The sequence below is a fragment of the Coprinopsis cinerea genome (genome assembly GCF_000182895.1).
Source record: "Coprinopsis cinerea okayama7#130 chromosome 2 map unlocalized cont3.2, whole genome shotgun sequence".
Taxonomy (NCBI): domain Eukaryota; kingdom Fungi; phylum Basidiomycota; class Agaricomycetes; order Agaricales; family Psathyrellaceae; genus Coprinopsis; species Coprinopsis cinerea.
The window spans coordinates 1,744,187-1,759,701 of record NW_003307543.1 but is presented as its reverse complement, the minus strand read 5'-3'; the positions used below and the strand labels follow the sequence as shown (position 1 = coordinate 1,759,701).

The following is a 15,515-nucleotide window of genomic DNA, read 5'->3' as shown; positions in this document are numbered from 1 at the left end:
TCACCTCCCTTGTCGACTTTGTATCATATTCTTTATTCTTGCTTTCACTTTGCTTTCGAAACCCTCGTCGCTATTTATGTTTACGACCCGTCACGTTATATTTGCACACCGTAGTACACCGTTATGTATACCATGCATTGTACATATCCTCCTAGACTCTGTAGCATACCTTCATATCTATGATACTCCTTTACTAGTAGTTGAGCCCTGGGGCGTGACACTGATTTCGTGACGGGAATGGCGCGTGATGTGACAGGCGCGTCGACGCCGTGACGCGACTATGCATTCCTGTTTGCACCGTTCCCTTCTGGTCCTGACATCGATAACAGACACCCTCCGGGACCTACCAGGATGTTCAAAGTAGGTGAACGAAAGCCCAACGTCCTCAATCAAGGTTCAACGGCCAGTCACCTACCAAGCTCAGCAAATGGCTTGAAGTATCCACTACCATTGAATTTGTACGTCCGAAGTAATCGCCAGATTCCCCAAGAGTACTTTCTGACTGCACCACTCATTCAAAAGCTATGACAAGCCACCACTATTTGACGTGACGATTGAGGAATTCGAAACTTGTGCATTGGACCGACTCCGGATTCTCGCCGAAATCGAGTCTTCAGCAGCGCGAAACAGGACATGGGACGAACTTACGAAGGTCATCCGGGCGCAATGCGAGAAATACATGCCATTGAAGGATAATTCATCAACCACGGACAGGGATGAGCAAAGGAGAAGAGACCACCTCAGTCATTTCGTGTTGAGGCTTGCGTTTTGTCGATCGTGCGTGTCGCTTACTTTCCTTGACCACTTCACACAATTTACGCTCTGCACCGCTACCTTAGAGAAGACTTGAGGAGGAGATACGTGAAGGCAGAGACGCAGTTGTTCAAGATTCGCTACGAGGATAGTGCGCTCGCTGACAGGGAGGCGTTTCTGAATTCCAGGGATTTCAACTATATTCCCGTAGGGTGACGTCTCCCGTGCCTTGTGTTCCACTACTGACACCACCTCAGGTCAGTGCAGAGGAGAAGAACAAATACCGTGATCAACTCTATTCACTATACTTTCTACCGAGACCCGAGGCAGAGAAGAGGGCTGCTTTTGATAGGGAAAAGTACGTCAAGGTGTGTGGAGGTGTCAGTATATCAGCGTCCCCTGCTCAGAGCTGCCTTTTACTATCTAGGTTCGGTGGTCTCGAGTACCGGACCTTGTCGAGAAGCGGAGAGTATTCTTGCATGGCGGTTGGGCTTACGTTCCCTCACAAGAACAGGCGAGCATCGTATATCAAGAATTTGAAAGCAGGTTGGAGAAGGTGCTCGAGGTATGGAACCTTATAGCTAAGGCGTTCGCAGTTTAACATTCCTTAGATGACTGCGCGCCTTCTACCTCGACTGGACGAAGACGACCGACTGATACCCATACTGGAAAACCTGGCGCAAGGCTTCCTCACCGGCGTCCCATCGGAATGGATGGGCGAAAACGGAGTGCAAGGGAGCGGTGAAGAGCTGAAGGCCGAAATGATCGACGATTTGGCCAAGAAACACTTCCCACTGTGCATGAAGACCCTACACGATAAACTTAGACGAGACAATCACTTGAAGCACTTTGGAAGGCTGCAATACGGTCTTTTCCTGAAGGTTGGCAGCATGGTCTACACAAGCACGGAGACAAATACTTATTGAAGACAGGTTTTGGGCCTTTCGGTCGAAGAAGCTGTCGCTTTTTGGAGAAAATCGTTCAGCAGAATCACAGACGACAAGTTCAACAAAGAGTACCGCTATAACATTCGTCATTCGTATGGTCTAGAGGGTAAAAGAGCCAACTATCCCGCCAAAAAGTATGAGCATCTATCTGTCAGATTGGCGAATGGCCTTTGACACCATTTGTAGCTGCCTTCAGATTTTAGCTCCTGGAAACACCAACGACTGCGGATGCCCTTATAGGACGTACACCTCAGAAAACCTTCAATCCACTCTATTATCGGCGTATGCACCACTGGGGCTAAAGGCATCGGATCTGCAGGAGGTGAAGGCGACGGTGGACGGCGGCCACTACCATGTTGCATGTACTCGAGTATTCGAGATCACGCACGCGCAGTATGGGATTAAGAAGGGTGAAGGGGTGGGCGGGGGCGAGAGCGTAACGCATCCGAACCAATACGCTTCGCGAAGTCGGGAATTGAGGAAAGCAACGGAGGGGGATGCAGAGATGGCGGAGGCGAGCTGAGTCTGAATGGGTGCATGTGACTATTATCGGAGCCCGAAACAGTGTTTGATGTAAATGATCGTTCTAATATTATCCTTTTTGACTCCGACGCCTCCACGTCCATCTCCTTCATGACCTCACGAAAATCTGCGACGAAGCCTGTACAAATGTCCGACGACCAGCAGCATGTGCTGCACCAATATCAAGATACAGATGGCCACTTTTCGTTAGTCAGGTACTGTCCTTGTACACCCGTGTTATCAGACCATGTCATGATTGAAGACGGTAAACATCCAGGAATTTCCGGCTGGCGGATTTGGTCACCATCATGAACGGTGTCTGCGGCTCCCTGTCCGTATTCTCATCGGCACACTACCTTTTAACCAAGGACATCGACTACTTGTGGACAGCATTGACCTTGCCATTGGCAGGCCTCATGTTTGACTTCCTCGACGGCAAAGTCGCGCGGTGGAGAAAATCGAGTAGCCTGTTGGGCCAGGAGCTGGACAGTCTAGCAGACCTGGTACGTGGGAGGTCTTGAAAGCCTTGGGGGACATGCCAAATACTAACCATTCGTAGATATCTTTTGGAGTAGCCCCAGCCTTGCTTGGATTTGTCGTAGGACTCCGGACATACCTCGACACCGTGTTTTTGACCGGATTCATATGTTGCGGACTTGCCCGACTGGCTCGTTTCAACGCTACCGTTGCCCTCATTCCCAAAGAAAAGGGTAAAGCGAAGTACTTCGAAGGGTTGCCTATCCCGTCCTCTTTAGGACTTGTCGGTATCCTTGCATATTGGGTGAAAAAAGGCTGGATTGAAGGCCAACAAGGTCTTCCTGGTGGAACTGTGATTCTGTGGGGAGAAGCCGGTGGTCGGGGAGAGGTACACATTGTCAGTGTGATTTATGGGGCATGGGCTGCAGCGATGGTCAGCAAGACGCTCAAGGTCCCCAAGCCATAGTATAGTCGCTTCAGCTGCATTTTTGCATCTTTTATACGGGACAATATCTACTTGCTAGCGGTCATGTAGCATCGAATTCTGACGGCGGACGCTGTATCACGACTGATTCACTGAAATGGCACGTTTTAGGTTCTTTTTGCCAAGCCCAACGCGCTTTACCAAGTCACATGAAACAAAGTCGCGTGGTATCTAAATTCTGAGTCTGGCCCGTGTCATGAACCTGAGCGCGTCTTCTTCCTCAATTGTTATCACGACCCTTTCACGCGTAAATCCTGGTATACCGCTCCAAACCCGCGATGGAGGTCTCCAAAAACGATGTATATCGTTTGTTCTTGCAAGCCGTACTGTCCAGAGGGATTCTCTCGGAAACAGTAGCAAAACTCTTGATGGAACAGTGCTACAAAGCAGTCGTAGGTGTGTCCTTTTGGCCTTCATCTGCTACGCGTCTTGTCTAAAAGCTCTACTATCAGCCTCTAATGATCAACTCCATCTTGGAAATCCCAACTGGCATGACTTCATCAGAAACATCAACGCGTCCATCGACAAGCTCGACTTTGAATTCCGACTAATCCAAGATGAAAACACAGGCAAAGTCTTCTATGCCTTGGTAAAGCCAATCACTTTGGACTTGGATGTGCCGCAGACTGACGGCCATTCAGGTCAACCGAAAAGGAGATGAAATCGCACAGGTCGCAACCGACTACAACCCAGCAGAAATTGCATTCTTCAAGGGTGTCGTGCGTTCCCTTTTGATTCACCGGAAGTTCTGATTTGACTCTTGGGTCTTACATAGGTTGAGCAAATCATGTTGGCACCCAACGAGTCCTACTCTGTCACCTCGCTCGCCGCACTTCGAGAGATCAGCATTTTGAAGCTCAACCTGTCCAAGGCTCAAGGAGAGTCTCTCCTGTCGAGTTTTGTTGCGAGGGGCTGGTTGAACCGGAGCAAGTGAGCTTAGACGGATTATTCTTTTAACTTGCTTTTGACGGCTATCTCTCATAGGCGGGGAAGGTACTCCCTGGCAATGCGATCTCTTCTCGAACTTTTGCCTTACCTCAAAACGACTTACCCCGATGAAATTCTCGAATGTACGATCTGCGAAGATGTGCGTTCTGTTTTCACAGAAGGGTTGAGTTGCCATTGACCCCTCTATTCAGATATTAACCCGTGGTGCGGCATGTCCTCGACAAAACTGCAAAACCCGTATCCACTATCATTGCTTCAGCCGATACCGAACCAGCAAACAGGGAACCCTGACTTGCCCTGCATGTTCAATCCAATGGCCTGACGATGCCAAAGCCGAACCTCTTCGGCCGGTGGGTGAGGACGCTGCCAGAGGGGACGACGGCGGCAACCGACGCCGCACTCGGCATCAAACACGGGAAACAGACGAGGAAGAGGAGGCCCAGCTTTCTGGAAGTGAAAGCCACGAAGCCGAGCCGGCGCAAACGCAAGTCAAGAAGGAGAAAACAACGAGGACTACTCGAAGATCTTCAGGCCGAACTGGCGACGTGGAAATGGAGGACGCCGGTCCCTCTCAGGCACCCCGCCGCTCCACTCGACGAGGGTAATGGTACCCAAATTTTTATCGACCATCACCCCATCCATTAGTATATAACGTGTACATTACATTCTCCGCCAATTAGTCGTAGAATCTATGGCAGCTCTAATGATCCCGATGGAGTCGTAGGGGCTGGTTGGACAACTTTCCCCTCCTCTATTTTCTGTAGCGCTCGTTCATCGACAAAACCGAAACGACCCTTGCCCCAGACTTGCTTGCGGCGACGGTCATTGCGGCCCTCTCCAAACTCTTCGTTCCATCTGCGCAGATCAGCAAGACTTCCCAATGACTCTGAGCTTGAGGGGGTGATTTCTTTGAGGGCCTTGAGGAAGTTGCGCAAATGCAAAACCCGAGCATGACGCGCGGTCTCCGGCTCCGCCGAAGGTGTGGTCGTCGTTCCATCTGATGTATCTGGGACAGGCGAACCGACGGCTCCTTCAACGGTTGTGGGAGGACACTTTGGGGTGGCATCGGATTCGGATGACACGGTCGACTCGGCTTCGTTCTTGGCCTCGGTTGGCTGAGAAACCGACAGCCACGGGACGTGGACGTTCTCCTTCACTGCATCCAAAGCAGCAGAAACACAAAGGTCTAGGGTCGGGCTTTAGTACTTTGGACTATTGTATATGAAGACACGATTGACTTACGCTTCAAGTCGGATCCAGAGAAGCTCTCTGTCTTCTGAGCGAGCAACTCCGGCGTGACATCTGGTCCAATAACCTCATCTCGGAGGAGGATCTTCAGAATTTCTACAGGGGGCTAAATTCAGTACAAATTCTCGGACCATATTGAAATAGGCTTACCTTCCCGTTCCTTCACTCCCGGAAGGTCAATCAACAAACGGCGGGGCAGTCGGCGGAGGATAGCATCGTCAAGGTCGAAAGGCCTATTGGTCGCGCCGATCACAATGATTCCATCCTCACGAGACGACTTGAGCCCGTCCATCTCCTGCATGAACTCGGTGATAACACCGCGATGGGCTGCAGCTGCGCCGCCACTCTCCCTCGCAGCCATGCGAGCACCGAATAGTGCATCGATTTCATCCAAGAAGATGACGCAAGGTCCAAGGCGTCGAGCAAGGGAGAAAGTCGCACGAACGAGCTTCTCGGCTTCGCCAACGTACTAAAATGAACCGTGAGTAGAAGGTAAAGGGAACAGAACAAAGGACCTGCCATGTCCATGATGTCTGATGGAGTGATGACGAGCATCCGGCAGCCAGCTTCCTTGGCCAGAGCACGAACGACGAGCGTCTTGCCAGTACCAGGAGGACCGAACAGGAGACAACCAGTCATACCATGTTGCTTCAATATCCCTTGCTGAAAGGCTTGTGGATGGAGCAGTGGGAGAGATACGATTGTCCTGACTGAATCAATGACGTGAGGAGGAAGGTGGACCTGGCTGAACGATGTCGGCATGGACGCTGGAAACGAGTCAGCTTCCCAGAAAAAATTGTAGCTGCAAGGAAGCATACCTGAGTCTACGATGCAGCCAAGCAGTCGTTGTTCATATGGGTCCAAATCAGCTTCATTCCGCACACGCTCGACAATTTCGTCTATCGGTGGAGCAGCTTCATCCGTTTTCGCCTCTTCCGACTCCTTTGCCTTGAGGGCACCAAAGTCTTTTAACCACGACTTGCGACGATCCTTGGCCATTGTGTGGGCTTTCCAAGCTGATTGCACTGAAGTCCAAGGGACGGCTGTGGAATCCAGAGATGGTACGGGGAGACTAGCGGTCGACAGAACACGCCCAACAGCGCTATCCGCGATTTTCTTGACGTTCGGCCAGACCTCTATCCGGTTTCCCCAATCCTCCCACATGCTCTGAGACTCGGATTGGGCATCGGTGGTAGATTTCCCGACGGGACCGTCTTCGACTTCAGCAGGTCTGTCTGCTTCAGGTTGCTCGAGGATCTGCCCGGCAGGGACCTGTTCGATATGGCCACCGATGGCACCGACCCCCATGCGCATACTCAATTCGTTGATCTCCCGCCGCCTGGCTATCCGGACAGAGCGTTCACGAGAGTGAGAGCGCTTCGCAGGTACGAGGATGGAGGTTCTGAAGAACGAGGACCTCTTCTCCGACTCCCCTGAACGTCCTGGGCGGCCAGCCATATTGGGCGGACCCAGTAACGGTGGAAGGGCCCCCTTCGAACCATTGGGCCCAATGACGATCACCTCCGGTTTCCCTGACTCCTGCGCATCCTCTTCGACATTTGAGGCCAGCTTGGGCAATTCAGCCAAAAGAGAGGCCTCGTGCCTCTCCCACTTCTTCAACCGATCCTGCAACCGCCGTTCGCGCGCCCGATCCGCCTGCTCACTCTCTGTCCAGTCAACCTTCTCTTGCTTGGTTTCCTGGCTCATCATACCCGTCGGTGAATTTTGGTTCATCATCATGTTGAAAACACTGCTGCCTGGGCTGGCACTTCCTCCTGGGCCCGATAGAGGCGGTGTCATTCCGAACACAATGGTCATCGGGTTGGAAATGGCGGAGGAAGGCCTTGACATTGGACCTCGACGTCGTTGCCGTACTGCCGCCAACAGAGGAGGGTACCAGACCGACGATGTCGCGGCAAGGGTGGTGAAATCGCGAATATACACGATTCGGGGTCGGATGGGAGTGGCACTCGCACTGGTCTCATTAGGGGAAGATGGTGGAGGGGTAGAATTGACGAGAGTATCGAAGAAGACTTTGATCTTGCTGCGAGCAGGGGAACGACGGGAGGGGGAAGGTAGTAAGCTGCGACCTTGAGTGAGCTGTGGTGCGAGAAGGGTCAAGGTCATCGTTTGCTGGGTCGGTACACCGCCGTCCTCTTCACCATCGAATTCTAGATCGAAAGCCTCCTGTCTACCACTTGGTGGTTGGTGCGATACTGCAGGAAACTTTAAGGGGTTAAGAGGCAATTGCAAAGAATTTGCAGCTAAAGAAAGTTAAGCCAAAGCAAATGTCAATCTATGGATTGTTTGACATACCTTTGCCAAACTGTCCCCATTCGCCAGCAGCCAGTTGGACTGAATCAAGCACGAGCACTTCCGCCCCCGTCCGACGAGCTAGCTCCCGAACAGTGGCATCAATAATGTAATCCCCTCCTTCAATGGGACAATACAAGCCCAGTGTGGGCTCGACAGGTGTATCGGAATTGACAGGGTAAACCGCTCGATGCTGAATCTGAGGATGTAGTGTGATTAGAATATTGTTGAGGGCTTCGTCGAGAATTTCTGGTGGAGGGAGGTCGGAAAGGTTCGAGTCTTCAGGGTTCAAAGCGTGTTGCGGTTCTTCGGCGGGCAGCCAGAACAAATTCAATCCGTCGGGTAGCTCAATGGCTTCTGCTTCTCTAGCAGCGGCGACTACTCTGGAACGACGGACTTTGACGACCTTTGCCAACTCTTCAGCCTGGACCACCGCCGGATCCCTCTCGTCCGCTGGATTGGCCTCGTTTATTCCATTGTCTTCGGGTGAGCCGGGGCTGTTCGGAGCTGGGTCACTGCTGGAGGACGAAAGTTGTCGAACACCTGTCCTCTGAGAGAGATGGGAGCGCTTCAGTCGAAGGAGACATAATCGACGGAGTTGTACTGAAGAAGAAGATGACGGTGGAACCGAGTTCTTGAGCAACAACTGGGATTGCCGACGGAGGTTCTGCGAGAGCATTCAAAGTCGCTGTTGTTCCCAGAATTGCTGGAAATATATTGCGTCCCAAGTGTCGGTGCTTCCAGAGCGCTGTTGTGAAGAAATAAAGGGAGAAGACGGTTTCTGTACGAAGACTGTTGGCAGTCGTCTATGTTCAAGGCTCAAGTGGCAGCGACTCCGAGAGCGCCGTGCAAAAATGCACGTGAGGTGGAGCTGGCACACAATTGATTGACTCCGGCCCAACGCGACTGTCGAGCGCTTCATTCAAATTGGCTCACCTCCCGCTGAATTTTGGGGAATGAATTCGAGTTGTATAAAATATCGCAAAGGCTCGGGTATAACCATAATATCCTACTTGTCCATCAAGTTATATCCAACTCGTGGGTGTGGGCACGACCCTGGCCAACACACTGAAAACAACACAATCAATGAACTGTACATACAGTGGTACAATCCTTCGTTCCAGTCGTAATAGTACTAGATTGAGTAATATATCGTATACGAAAAGTAAGATAGCTGCACAGCGTTCGCGTCTGCAATATTAGGAAGACTTGGCCTGCTGTCTCGCAGACTCTCTTTCGGCCAAATCAACGCCGACCAAGATTTTGGAAGCCTTCCACAGTTGAACGACGTTGATGATGTTCTTGACGAGGAAGATCGGGAACGTCAGAATAGCGATGAGTTGTGGGTATGACAAGTGGGCAAGATAGCCCTCGGGGCCTATTGATGAGGCGGTCCACTTCATGAGGTAGAGGGACACGAAGAACAACTCGTTGCCAGCACAGACGAAGAAGAGGGTGCGCTGTTTGTTGATCATTAGCTTACAGCTCGGGAGAATCAACCCCAGAAACGCACAGAATCATTGTAGTAAAGCCAAAGGATGCGGCTAACATCACTGGTCACGAGCTTATGACTCCTGGAACCTGTGGCAAGAGAACTCGACAGAATATCAGAACACGTCCAGAAGACTATGGTTATCGCCGCTCACCTGTACATATGCATGTAGTGGCTGCTGAAATCCAAGGCAATGAGGAATTGGAAAAAGAGGGCGTATGGTGGATAAGCAGAGGCGAGGTAGCAGAGTAAACAAGAGGTCGTGCAACTGCATTCCGCGAGATCAGTCTTCTGGTAGTAATGTATGCCTCAGAAGCACTCACCGATCAGTCACCATGTCCAGAACCGCTCCAAATTTCGAGGTTTGCCCCAACGCCCGCGCTGCATGTCCGTCTACAGCATCCAGCAGACATGAAATGCCATACAACAACGTGCAGTACTTGGGGTGGTAACTCATGTAGTGTAAAGCCAATGCAGCTAAAATGATACGAGAATATCCTGTGAACAAGCGTGTCAGTCCCCGCTGTGGATAACAGCACCTATGAGCGCTGGAGACGTACCAATGAGGTTTGGAATGAACAGGAACACATTTTCAGAGTAGGACTGTGCTGTGGCAAGGTCGACAGCCTGCTTCGCGTCCACCAGCTCCAGGGAGGCTCTTCGTCGACGGGATGCTGCGTTTGCTTTGGTCATGGTGGTGAACGATAAAGAGACGCGAACTCGATGTGCAGAACCAACCACGTCAAGATCATTTGGCTGAGCACATACTTCTGACAAATTGGGCGCGCCGGAAGGCGTGTGATCCGATGAATTGATGGCCGACGTTCCATGAAGCCTGCGGCGCAGTGCCTTCGACGCCCACGCTTGACGCTCACAGAAAAGTTGGCACTTACTCAACATATACTCTTGACTACTCTTGATCAGATACAAAAACAGCAAACCACGCTCTCTCTCCTTGAATCCCTATGGAAGATTTGGAAGAGAATACGCAGCAGATCAGAATTCTAATGTTGTACAAGAACATCAAAGCTGAACCCATTAACGCTATTGGCTGGATCGGTTTCGGAGGCCTAACGTTAGTCCAAGAACTAAAGCCAGAATAGCGCAAATAGCGACGATCAGTCCAAAGCATATCCACCTCCCCTTCCTATACCGCCGAGCTTCGATTTCTTCGTCAGGCATGTACTTTACTCACGGGAAAACAGAGATACACACCGTGCACTACAGCTTGCACAGTATTCTCGAAGCTATTAACAAGTTAGTGGAATGTCTACCACTCGGAATTGGTCCGTCTCTTACGCCTTTCCAGTATTTTCCGTGACCTCCTCGGCAGTTGCCTCGACCTGCTTGATCACTGGTTCTTGCTGTTCGATGAGGGCGCCCATCTGAGCGCCAAGGCATCAGAATTCAAACCAGGTTCGGAACAGAAAGGCGCGTACATCGTTAAAAAGTCGAGTCAAATCCATCAGCGTGTTTTCCATGCGTCTCAATTCAGTTTGTCTTTGTTCGACTTCACGAAGGGCGTATCGGGATTCCCCGTATCTTGTCGAGCTAACCAACTAAATGGGATGTCGCTTCAATGCCAAAACCGCAACTTGAGTGTGGACATACTGCTTGGGCAAAGACCTGGTGGTTACCCTCTTCAATGAACGCATTTACCTCTTCCGCGGTTGCATCTGGCTTGACTGAGTTGCCTCGAGCGTCAGAAGGCGTAGTAGTGCAACGAATATTCAGAAAATAGACGCCTACCGAATCTTAGCTGCCTCTCTATGTTCTGCTTGGACTTCACATCCGCATCGTATTCAACCCTCTGGTAGTGTTGAAGGGTTTCGAGAAACTGGGAGCGCAGTAGGGATATCTAGGGAAGATGAGCTTATAGTTGTAAATGGTGACAGTTCCATCCTCTTGCCTGGTTCCTACGGATCTGAACATCGTAATGTGCAGGGAGGTTCTGGAGGTGTTTGATCCTATTCTTGGTGTTCTCCAGCAGGTCACGGGCGTTCTCCGCCAGACGATCCACCCGGGCACCGGAACTCTCTTCCCCAGACAAGACCGTGCTCAGTGCAAGATTGTGAGCTTCAGAGATCCTGTTGATAAGTTCATTTATTCTAAGAATATCCGCTTGTATTGAGGCGACCTGTGGCAACGGAGCACGTTTGTCATGGGGTCAAATGGAGCTGCACAAATCCGAGTACCTCTGCAAAGAATGCCGGCTGCGTCGGAGATGTTTCGCGTGAAATCTCTACGACGCCAGAGGTTGGAGGCTCAGGCTGATGCTGCCCAGAAATTTCTGAGACTGAGGAAACTGAGGGTATCCGAGGTGATACTATTCTGACCTCACGGCCAGATCGAGAGCGTTGTGCCTTGGGAGATCATTAGCGGTTGTGTTGGCTTACAGCATTATTCTGTACCCACCCTCACGGCAGCAAGGCGGTCCACTGTCGAGGACATCCCCTCCTCGAAGGTCAACGATGGGGAGGCAAGCTACGTAGGGAGACGAACGAGGATAAAGAGGAGAACAAGTCATTGCAGGTAACGTAGGTTCATCATTAGCCCGATCGGAAACCAGTCTGTTTCAAGCGTGCCAGTAAGGGGAGGGTTCCCGGCTTATTTAGGTAGACGTAGGTTTGAGAGGAATTAGGAGATCCACTGTCGAGCGCCTAAATTGTTCCTGACCGGCAAGGTCCGTCGGCCGAGATGGCCGTTGATTGGTCCGAAAATTATCTTATCACGTTTGTTTATCGCTCGAGTCATCAAATTCAAAGTTTATTATCTCCACGACAACTTTCACAGACCGACATAATTCCTTTTTCTTCCCCAGCTCACAATGTGTGGTATCTTCGCTGCCCACGGCCTGGAAAAGCCCTCTCAAGACAGAGCTCGCTGCATTGCTCTCGCTAAACGTCTCCGACACCGAGGGCCAGATTGGTCGGGTTGCTATGTCGGCCAACAGAGCGTCCTCGTACACGAACGATTGGCCATTGTCGGTGTTGGTACGCTGCTGATCCTGTCTCTTCGACTTCATGTAGCTTATCTGCGCTCATTTACCTAGAATCCGGCGCTCAACCCCTCGTTAGCGAGGATGGCAAGCAGATACTGGCCGTCAATGGTGAAATTTACAACCATGTTGCCCTGCGGGAACACGTTGGAAGGGATATCAAGTTCAAAACCAACTCTGACTGCGAAGTCGTCTTGCCCCTGGTATGGGACAACTCACTACCATCTCAAGCCCAATGACTGACGGTCCTACATAAAGTACAAGAAGTATGGAACCGAGCTCTGCGGTATGCTCGATGGGATGTTCTCCTTCGTATTGTTGGATGAATCCGTCACGCCCTCCCGAATTATTGCCGCCCGGGACCCAATCGGCATAACCACGTTGTACCAAGGCTGGAGTTCGCAAAGGCCCGGAGCTGTCTTCTTCGCATCCGAACTCAAGGCTCTCGTCGACGACTGCGACGAGATCATCTCCTTCCCCCCTGGCCATGTCTACGACAGTGCAGATAAAACCACCACTCGCTACTACAAACCATCTTGGTGGAACGGAGACCTTGATGGTCCCGAGGCCACCATTCCCACCACCAAAGCAGATCTCACGTTGATCCGGGAAACTCTTGAAGCGGCTGTGAGGAAGCGGCTGATGTCAGAAGTTCCTTACGGCGTGCTGTTGAGCGGTGGTTTGGACAGCAGTTTGATTGCTGCTGTTGCTGCTCGCGAGACCGAGAAGGTTGCCAAAGCTCAGTATGAACTCCGCCAGAGGAAACTACAGGAGGCAAGCAGCGGTCCTCCTTCACCCTCCGGCAGCGGCCTGGTTACCGAGGAAGGTGAGATGCCGCCCCCCTTTCACTGTTGCCGTTGGTGGCTCATTGTTGTTCAGCGACCTTGGCTGCTTGGCCACAACTTCACTCGTTCTCCATCGGTTTGGAGAACTCCCCCGACCTTCTCGCTGCCCGAAAAGCTGCCCACTTCCTGGGTACCGTCCACCATGAATACGTTTTCACCGTCCAGGAGGGATTAGACGCACTACCTGAAGTCATCTACCACCTCGAAACCTATGATGTCACCACCGTCCGCGCCTCGACGCCAATGTACCTCCTCAGCCGTAAGATTAAGGCCATGGGCGTCAAGATGGTGTTAAGTGGTGAAGGAAGTGATGAGATCTTTGGCGGTAAGAGAGTTCCAAGGGATGAGCGAGCCTGGTACTAATATACCTTACTCAGGTTACCTTTACTTCCACGCCGCCCCAGATGCTCGGTCTTTCCACCAGGAGGCCGTTAAACGAGTCAAAAACCTTCACACCGCCGATTGCTTGCGGGCCAACAAGCGAGTGCTTTTATCGGATTCTTTCTATGAGAAACACTAATTCAATTGCGATGTTCAGATCGACGATGGCGTGGGGCCTGGAGGCTCGTGTCCCCTTCCTGGACAAGGCCTTCCTTGACGTTGCCATGAACGTTGATCCAAAGGAGAAGATGTTCTCCAAGGGTAGCACACAAGAAGTCGATGAGGATGGTTGCCCTCGAATGGAGAAGGTAAGAGAAACGTCCAAAGGCCCCCAGTTTCCCCAACTAAACCATATCTGTAGTACATCTTGAGGAAGGCATTCGATTGTTCCCCCGATGGCAAGGTATTCAGCCTCCCGTGTACGCCTGAATTTTAAACTCATCTCATCTCCGTTATAGCCTTACCTCCCCCGGTCGATTCTCTGGAGACAAAAGGAACAATTCTCTGATGGCGTGGGATACTCGTGGATCGACGGGTGAGTATTTTTCATTTTCTATACTATTTTTATTTTTATTTTTCCCGGTCGTTGCACGATCGATGGTCTTCTTGAGATTTTAACACACCTTTCTAGAATGAAGCAGCATGCGGAAGACACTATCACAGACGAACAGTTCGCCAAGGGCGCTGAGAGATGGCCAGAAGATACCCCTGCCACCAAAGAGGCCTACCTCATCCGACAAATCTTTGATGGTGCGTGGCGCTTATCTCTTCCATCCACCTCACAAAGTCATCGATGTCGTGTTTTCTGTAGATTTGTTCCCTTCCCCGGCTGCAGCCAAGACAGCTGTCAGGTGAGTAATTCTATTGTTGGCTTCCTTTGCACCATCTGACCGTTTTGTTAGATGGATCCCTCGAGGAGATTGGGGCTGCTCCTCCGATCCCAGTGGCCGCAGCGTCAGCATTCACAACGCTGCCTACTCTGTCGATGACTAAAATCCGCTATAACATTTCATACTGCTACAATTTGTATACCTATCTAATTGAAGGAATAAGTCAACATGGAAAAGAGAAAGGGATTAGGGAGAGTGGGTTCACAATAGTGGGAGGAAGAGTATTAATGTGGAATCAGACGCAGCTACTGGATTTTGAACACAGAGAAAGCAGCAAGATTAAAGAGCGATTGATAAGGCCCAGAACGAAAGCGAGAATTATGGTTCTGGTATCCCAAAAAGAGCAAAAGAGACAGAAATCATGAGAGCCGTAGAGAATGTATGCGTATCATAATCGAGAAACGTGAAGGAAAATCATAAAAAAAGGAAGGGAAGGGTATTAGGTGATACGAGATGAGGCAGTGGATATCTGAGGTATAGCGTAGTTTGAGGGGGAAAAGACTCGATATTCGACGCGGAGAAGTAACATGATAACGAGAGCAAAGAGAGCTGATATGTTTAGAAGCGAGAGCGAATACGTCTGTTGGCCATGGCATGGCTTCAGGCGTTAGTTGCTCAAGGAAGGGTCTTGAGCAAGCATCTGTCGATAGAGGCCTACTCCAGAATCTTCCGAGGGCGCAGGTGACTTGACAGGTACTGGCGTCTGGGTGCTGGTGTTCGTATTGTTCACAGTGGTCGCCCTGCTAGCCTGTGACACGTTGCGAACACGTCTCACGACAGCATTCGGAGGAAGCGTCCTCGTGCTCGTGTCCCAAGCAGGCCGAGTAACGGTCGACTTCGCATAGTTCGGACCTTCATCCGCCGAGTGTGCAGCGGTGCTTGTCCCAGGACGTCGAGAAACGGGTGTTGTCGTTCCTGGTCGGCGGCTTGCGGGACGACCATGGCTAGACCCATCAGAAACGAGACGAGTGCCAAACTTTGCATTGGCAGAAGATTCTCTCCCGTAGGATGCAGTAATCGCCCCTCTTCTGGGACCAGCCCCTGGCTTGCCTCGTATAACGGGTTTTTGGACTGTTATTTTGTCTGCGCCCCAGTAGGAGAAGCTCATCTTGCTCTTCTTGTCGGAATCGGAAGAATCACCGTCGCTATCCTCTTTGTCGTCGGGCATGGGTACCATCCGCGGCTGGTTGCTCAGGCTCATTGCTTGGGCTCGTGAT

At 51.2% G+C, this 15,515-nt stretch overlaps 8 protein-coding genes across 8 annotated transcripts; 4 read left to right on the top strand and 4 right to left on the bottom strand.

Annotated features, from left to right (window-relative positions):
- Nucleotides 1–351: 351 nt before the first annotated feature.
- CC1G_11942 (DNA primase large subunit Spp2) lies at nt 352–2,223 on the top strand (the record flags this gene model as incomplete). Its single annotated transcript, XM_001833313.2, has 8 exons — nt 352–458; nt 523–777; nt 840–960; nt 1,011–1,121; nt 1,181–1,318; nt 1,365–1,634; nt 1,686–1,834; nt 1,887–2,223. The coding sequence occupies 8 exons, from the start codon at nt 352–354 to the stop codon at nt 2,221–2,223; spliced, it is 1,488 nt and encodes a 495-aa protein (XP_001833365.2).
- Nucleotides 2,224–2,326: 103 nt separating this feature from the next.
- Nucleotides 2,327–3,302, top strand: CC1G_11941 (CDP-diacylglycerol-serine O-phosphatidyltransferase). Its single transcript, XM_001833312.2, has 3 exons — nt 2,327–2,437; nt 2,500–2,725; nt 2,782–3,302. Exons 1-3 carry the CDS (start codon nt 2,334–2,336, stop codon nt 3,163–3,165), a joined length of 714 nt encoding a protein of 237 aa, XP_001833364.2. The 5' UTR covers nt 2,327–2,333; the 3' UTR covers nt 3,166–3,302.
- Nucleotides 3,303–3,420: 118 nt separating this feature from the next.
- On the top strand, nt 3,421–4,736 carry CC1G_11940 (hypothetical protein; the record flags this gene model as incomplete). Its single annotated transcript, XM_001833311.2, has 6 exons — nt 3,421–3,579; nt 3,636–3,772; nt 3,825–3,902; nt 3,959–4,113; nt 4,168–4,270; nt 4,323–4,736. The coding sequence occupies exons 1-6, from the start codon at nt 3,462–3,464 to the stop codon at nt 4,734–4,736; spliced, it is 1,005 nt and encodes a 334-aa protein (XP_001833363.2). The 5' UTR covers nt 3,421–3,461.
- An 84-nt stretch (nt 4,737–4,820) lies between these two features.
- Nucleotides 4,821–8,371, bottom strand: CC1G_11939 (ATPase; the record flags this gene model as incomplete). Its single annotated transcript, XM_001833310.2, has 6 exons — nt 4,821–5,317; nt 5,374–5,475; nt 5,530–5,835; nt 5,895–6,146; nt 6,198–7,595; nt 7,696–8,371. 6 exons carry the CDS (start codon nt 8,369–8,371, stop codon nt 4,821–4,823), a joined length of 3,231 nt encoding a protein of 1,076 aa, XP_001833362.2.
- Nucleotides 8,372–8,753: 382 nt separating this feature from the next.
- Nucleotides 8,754–9,887, bottom strand: CC1G_11938 (CDP-diacylglycerol-inositol 3-phosphatidyltransferase). The gene is made up of 5 exons (XM_001833309.2): nt 9,745–9,887; nt 9,508–9,682; nt 9,339–9,452; nt 9,206–9,287; nt 8,754–9,152 (listed from the first exon to the last, which is right to left on the bottom strand). Exons 1-5 carry the CDS (start codon nt 9,875–9,877, stop codon nt 8,892–8,894), a joined length of 765 nt encoding a protein of 254 aa, XP_001833361.2. The 5' UTR covers nt 9,878–9,887; the 3' UTR covers nt 8,754–8,891.
- Nucleotides 9,888–10,479: 592 nt separating this feature from the next.
- CC1G_11937 (hypothetical protein) lies at nt 10,480–11,635 on the bottom strand (the record flags this gene model as incomplete). Its single annotated transcript, XM_001833308.2, has 7 exons — nt 10,480–10,569; nt 10,624–10,743; nt 10,796–10,869; nt 10,934–11,042; nt 11,115–11,321; nt 11,380–11,547; nt 11,600–11,635. The coding sequence occupies 7 exons, from the start codon at nt 11,633–11,635 to the stop codon at nt 10,480–10,482; spliced, it is 804 nt and encodes a 267-aa protein (XP_001833360.2).
- Nucleotides 11,636–12,011: 376 nt separating this feature from the next.
- Nucleotides 12,012–15,262, top strand: CC1G_11936 (asparagine synthase; the record flags this gene model as incomplete). The annotated part of the gene is made up of 11 exons (XM_001833307.2): nt 12,012–12,177; nt 12,237–12,385; nt 12,441–13,008; nt 13,062–13,352; nt 13,405–13,438; nt 13,566–13,716; nt 13,770–13,811; nt 13,867–13,943; nt 14,040–14,158; nt 14,220–14,259; nt 14,311–15,262. The coding sequence occupies 11 exons, from the start codon at nt 12,012–12,014 to the stop codon at nt 14,399–14,401; spliced, it is 1,728 nt and encodes a 575-aa protein (XP_001833359.1). The 3' UTR covers nt 14,402–15,262.
- Nucleotides 14,906–15,466, bottom strand: CC1G_13922 (hypothetical protein; the record flags this gene model as incomplete). The annotated part of the gene is made up of 1 exon (XM_002911836.1): nt 14,906–15,466. One exon carries the CDS (start codon nt 15,464–15,466, stop codon nt 14,906–14,908), a length of 561 nt encoding a protein of 186 aa, XP_002911882.1.
- Nucleotides 15,467–15,515: the final 49 nt, after the last annotated feature.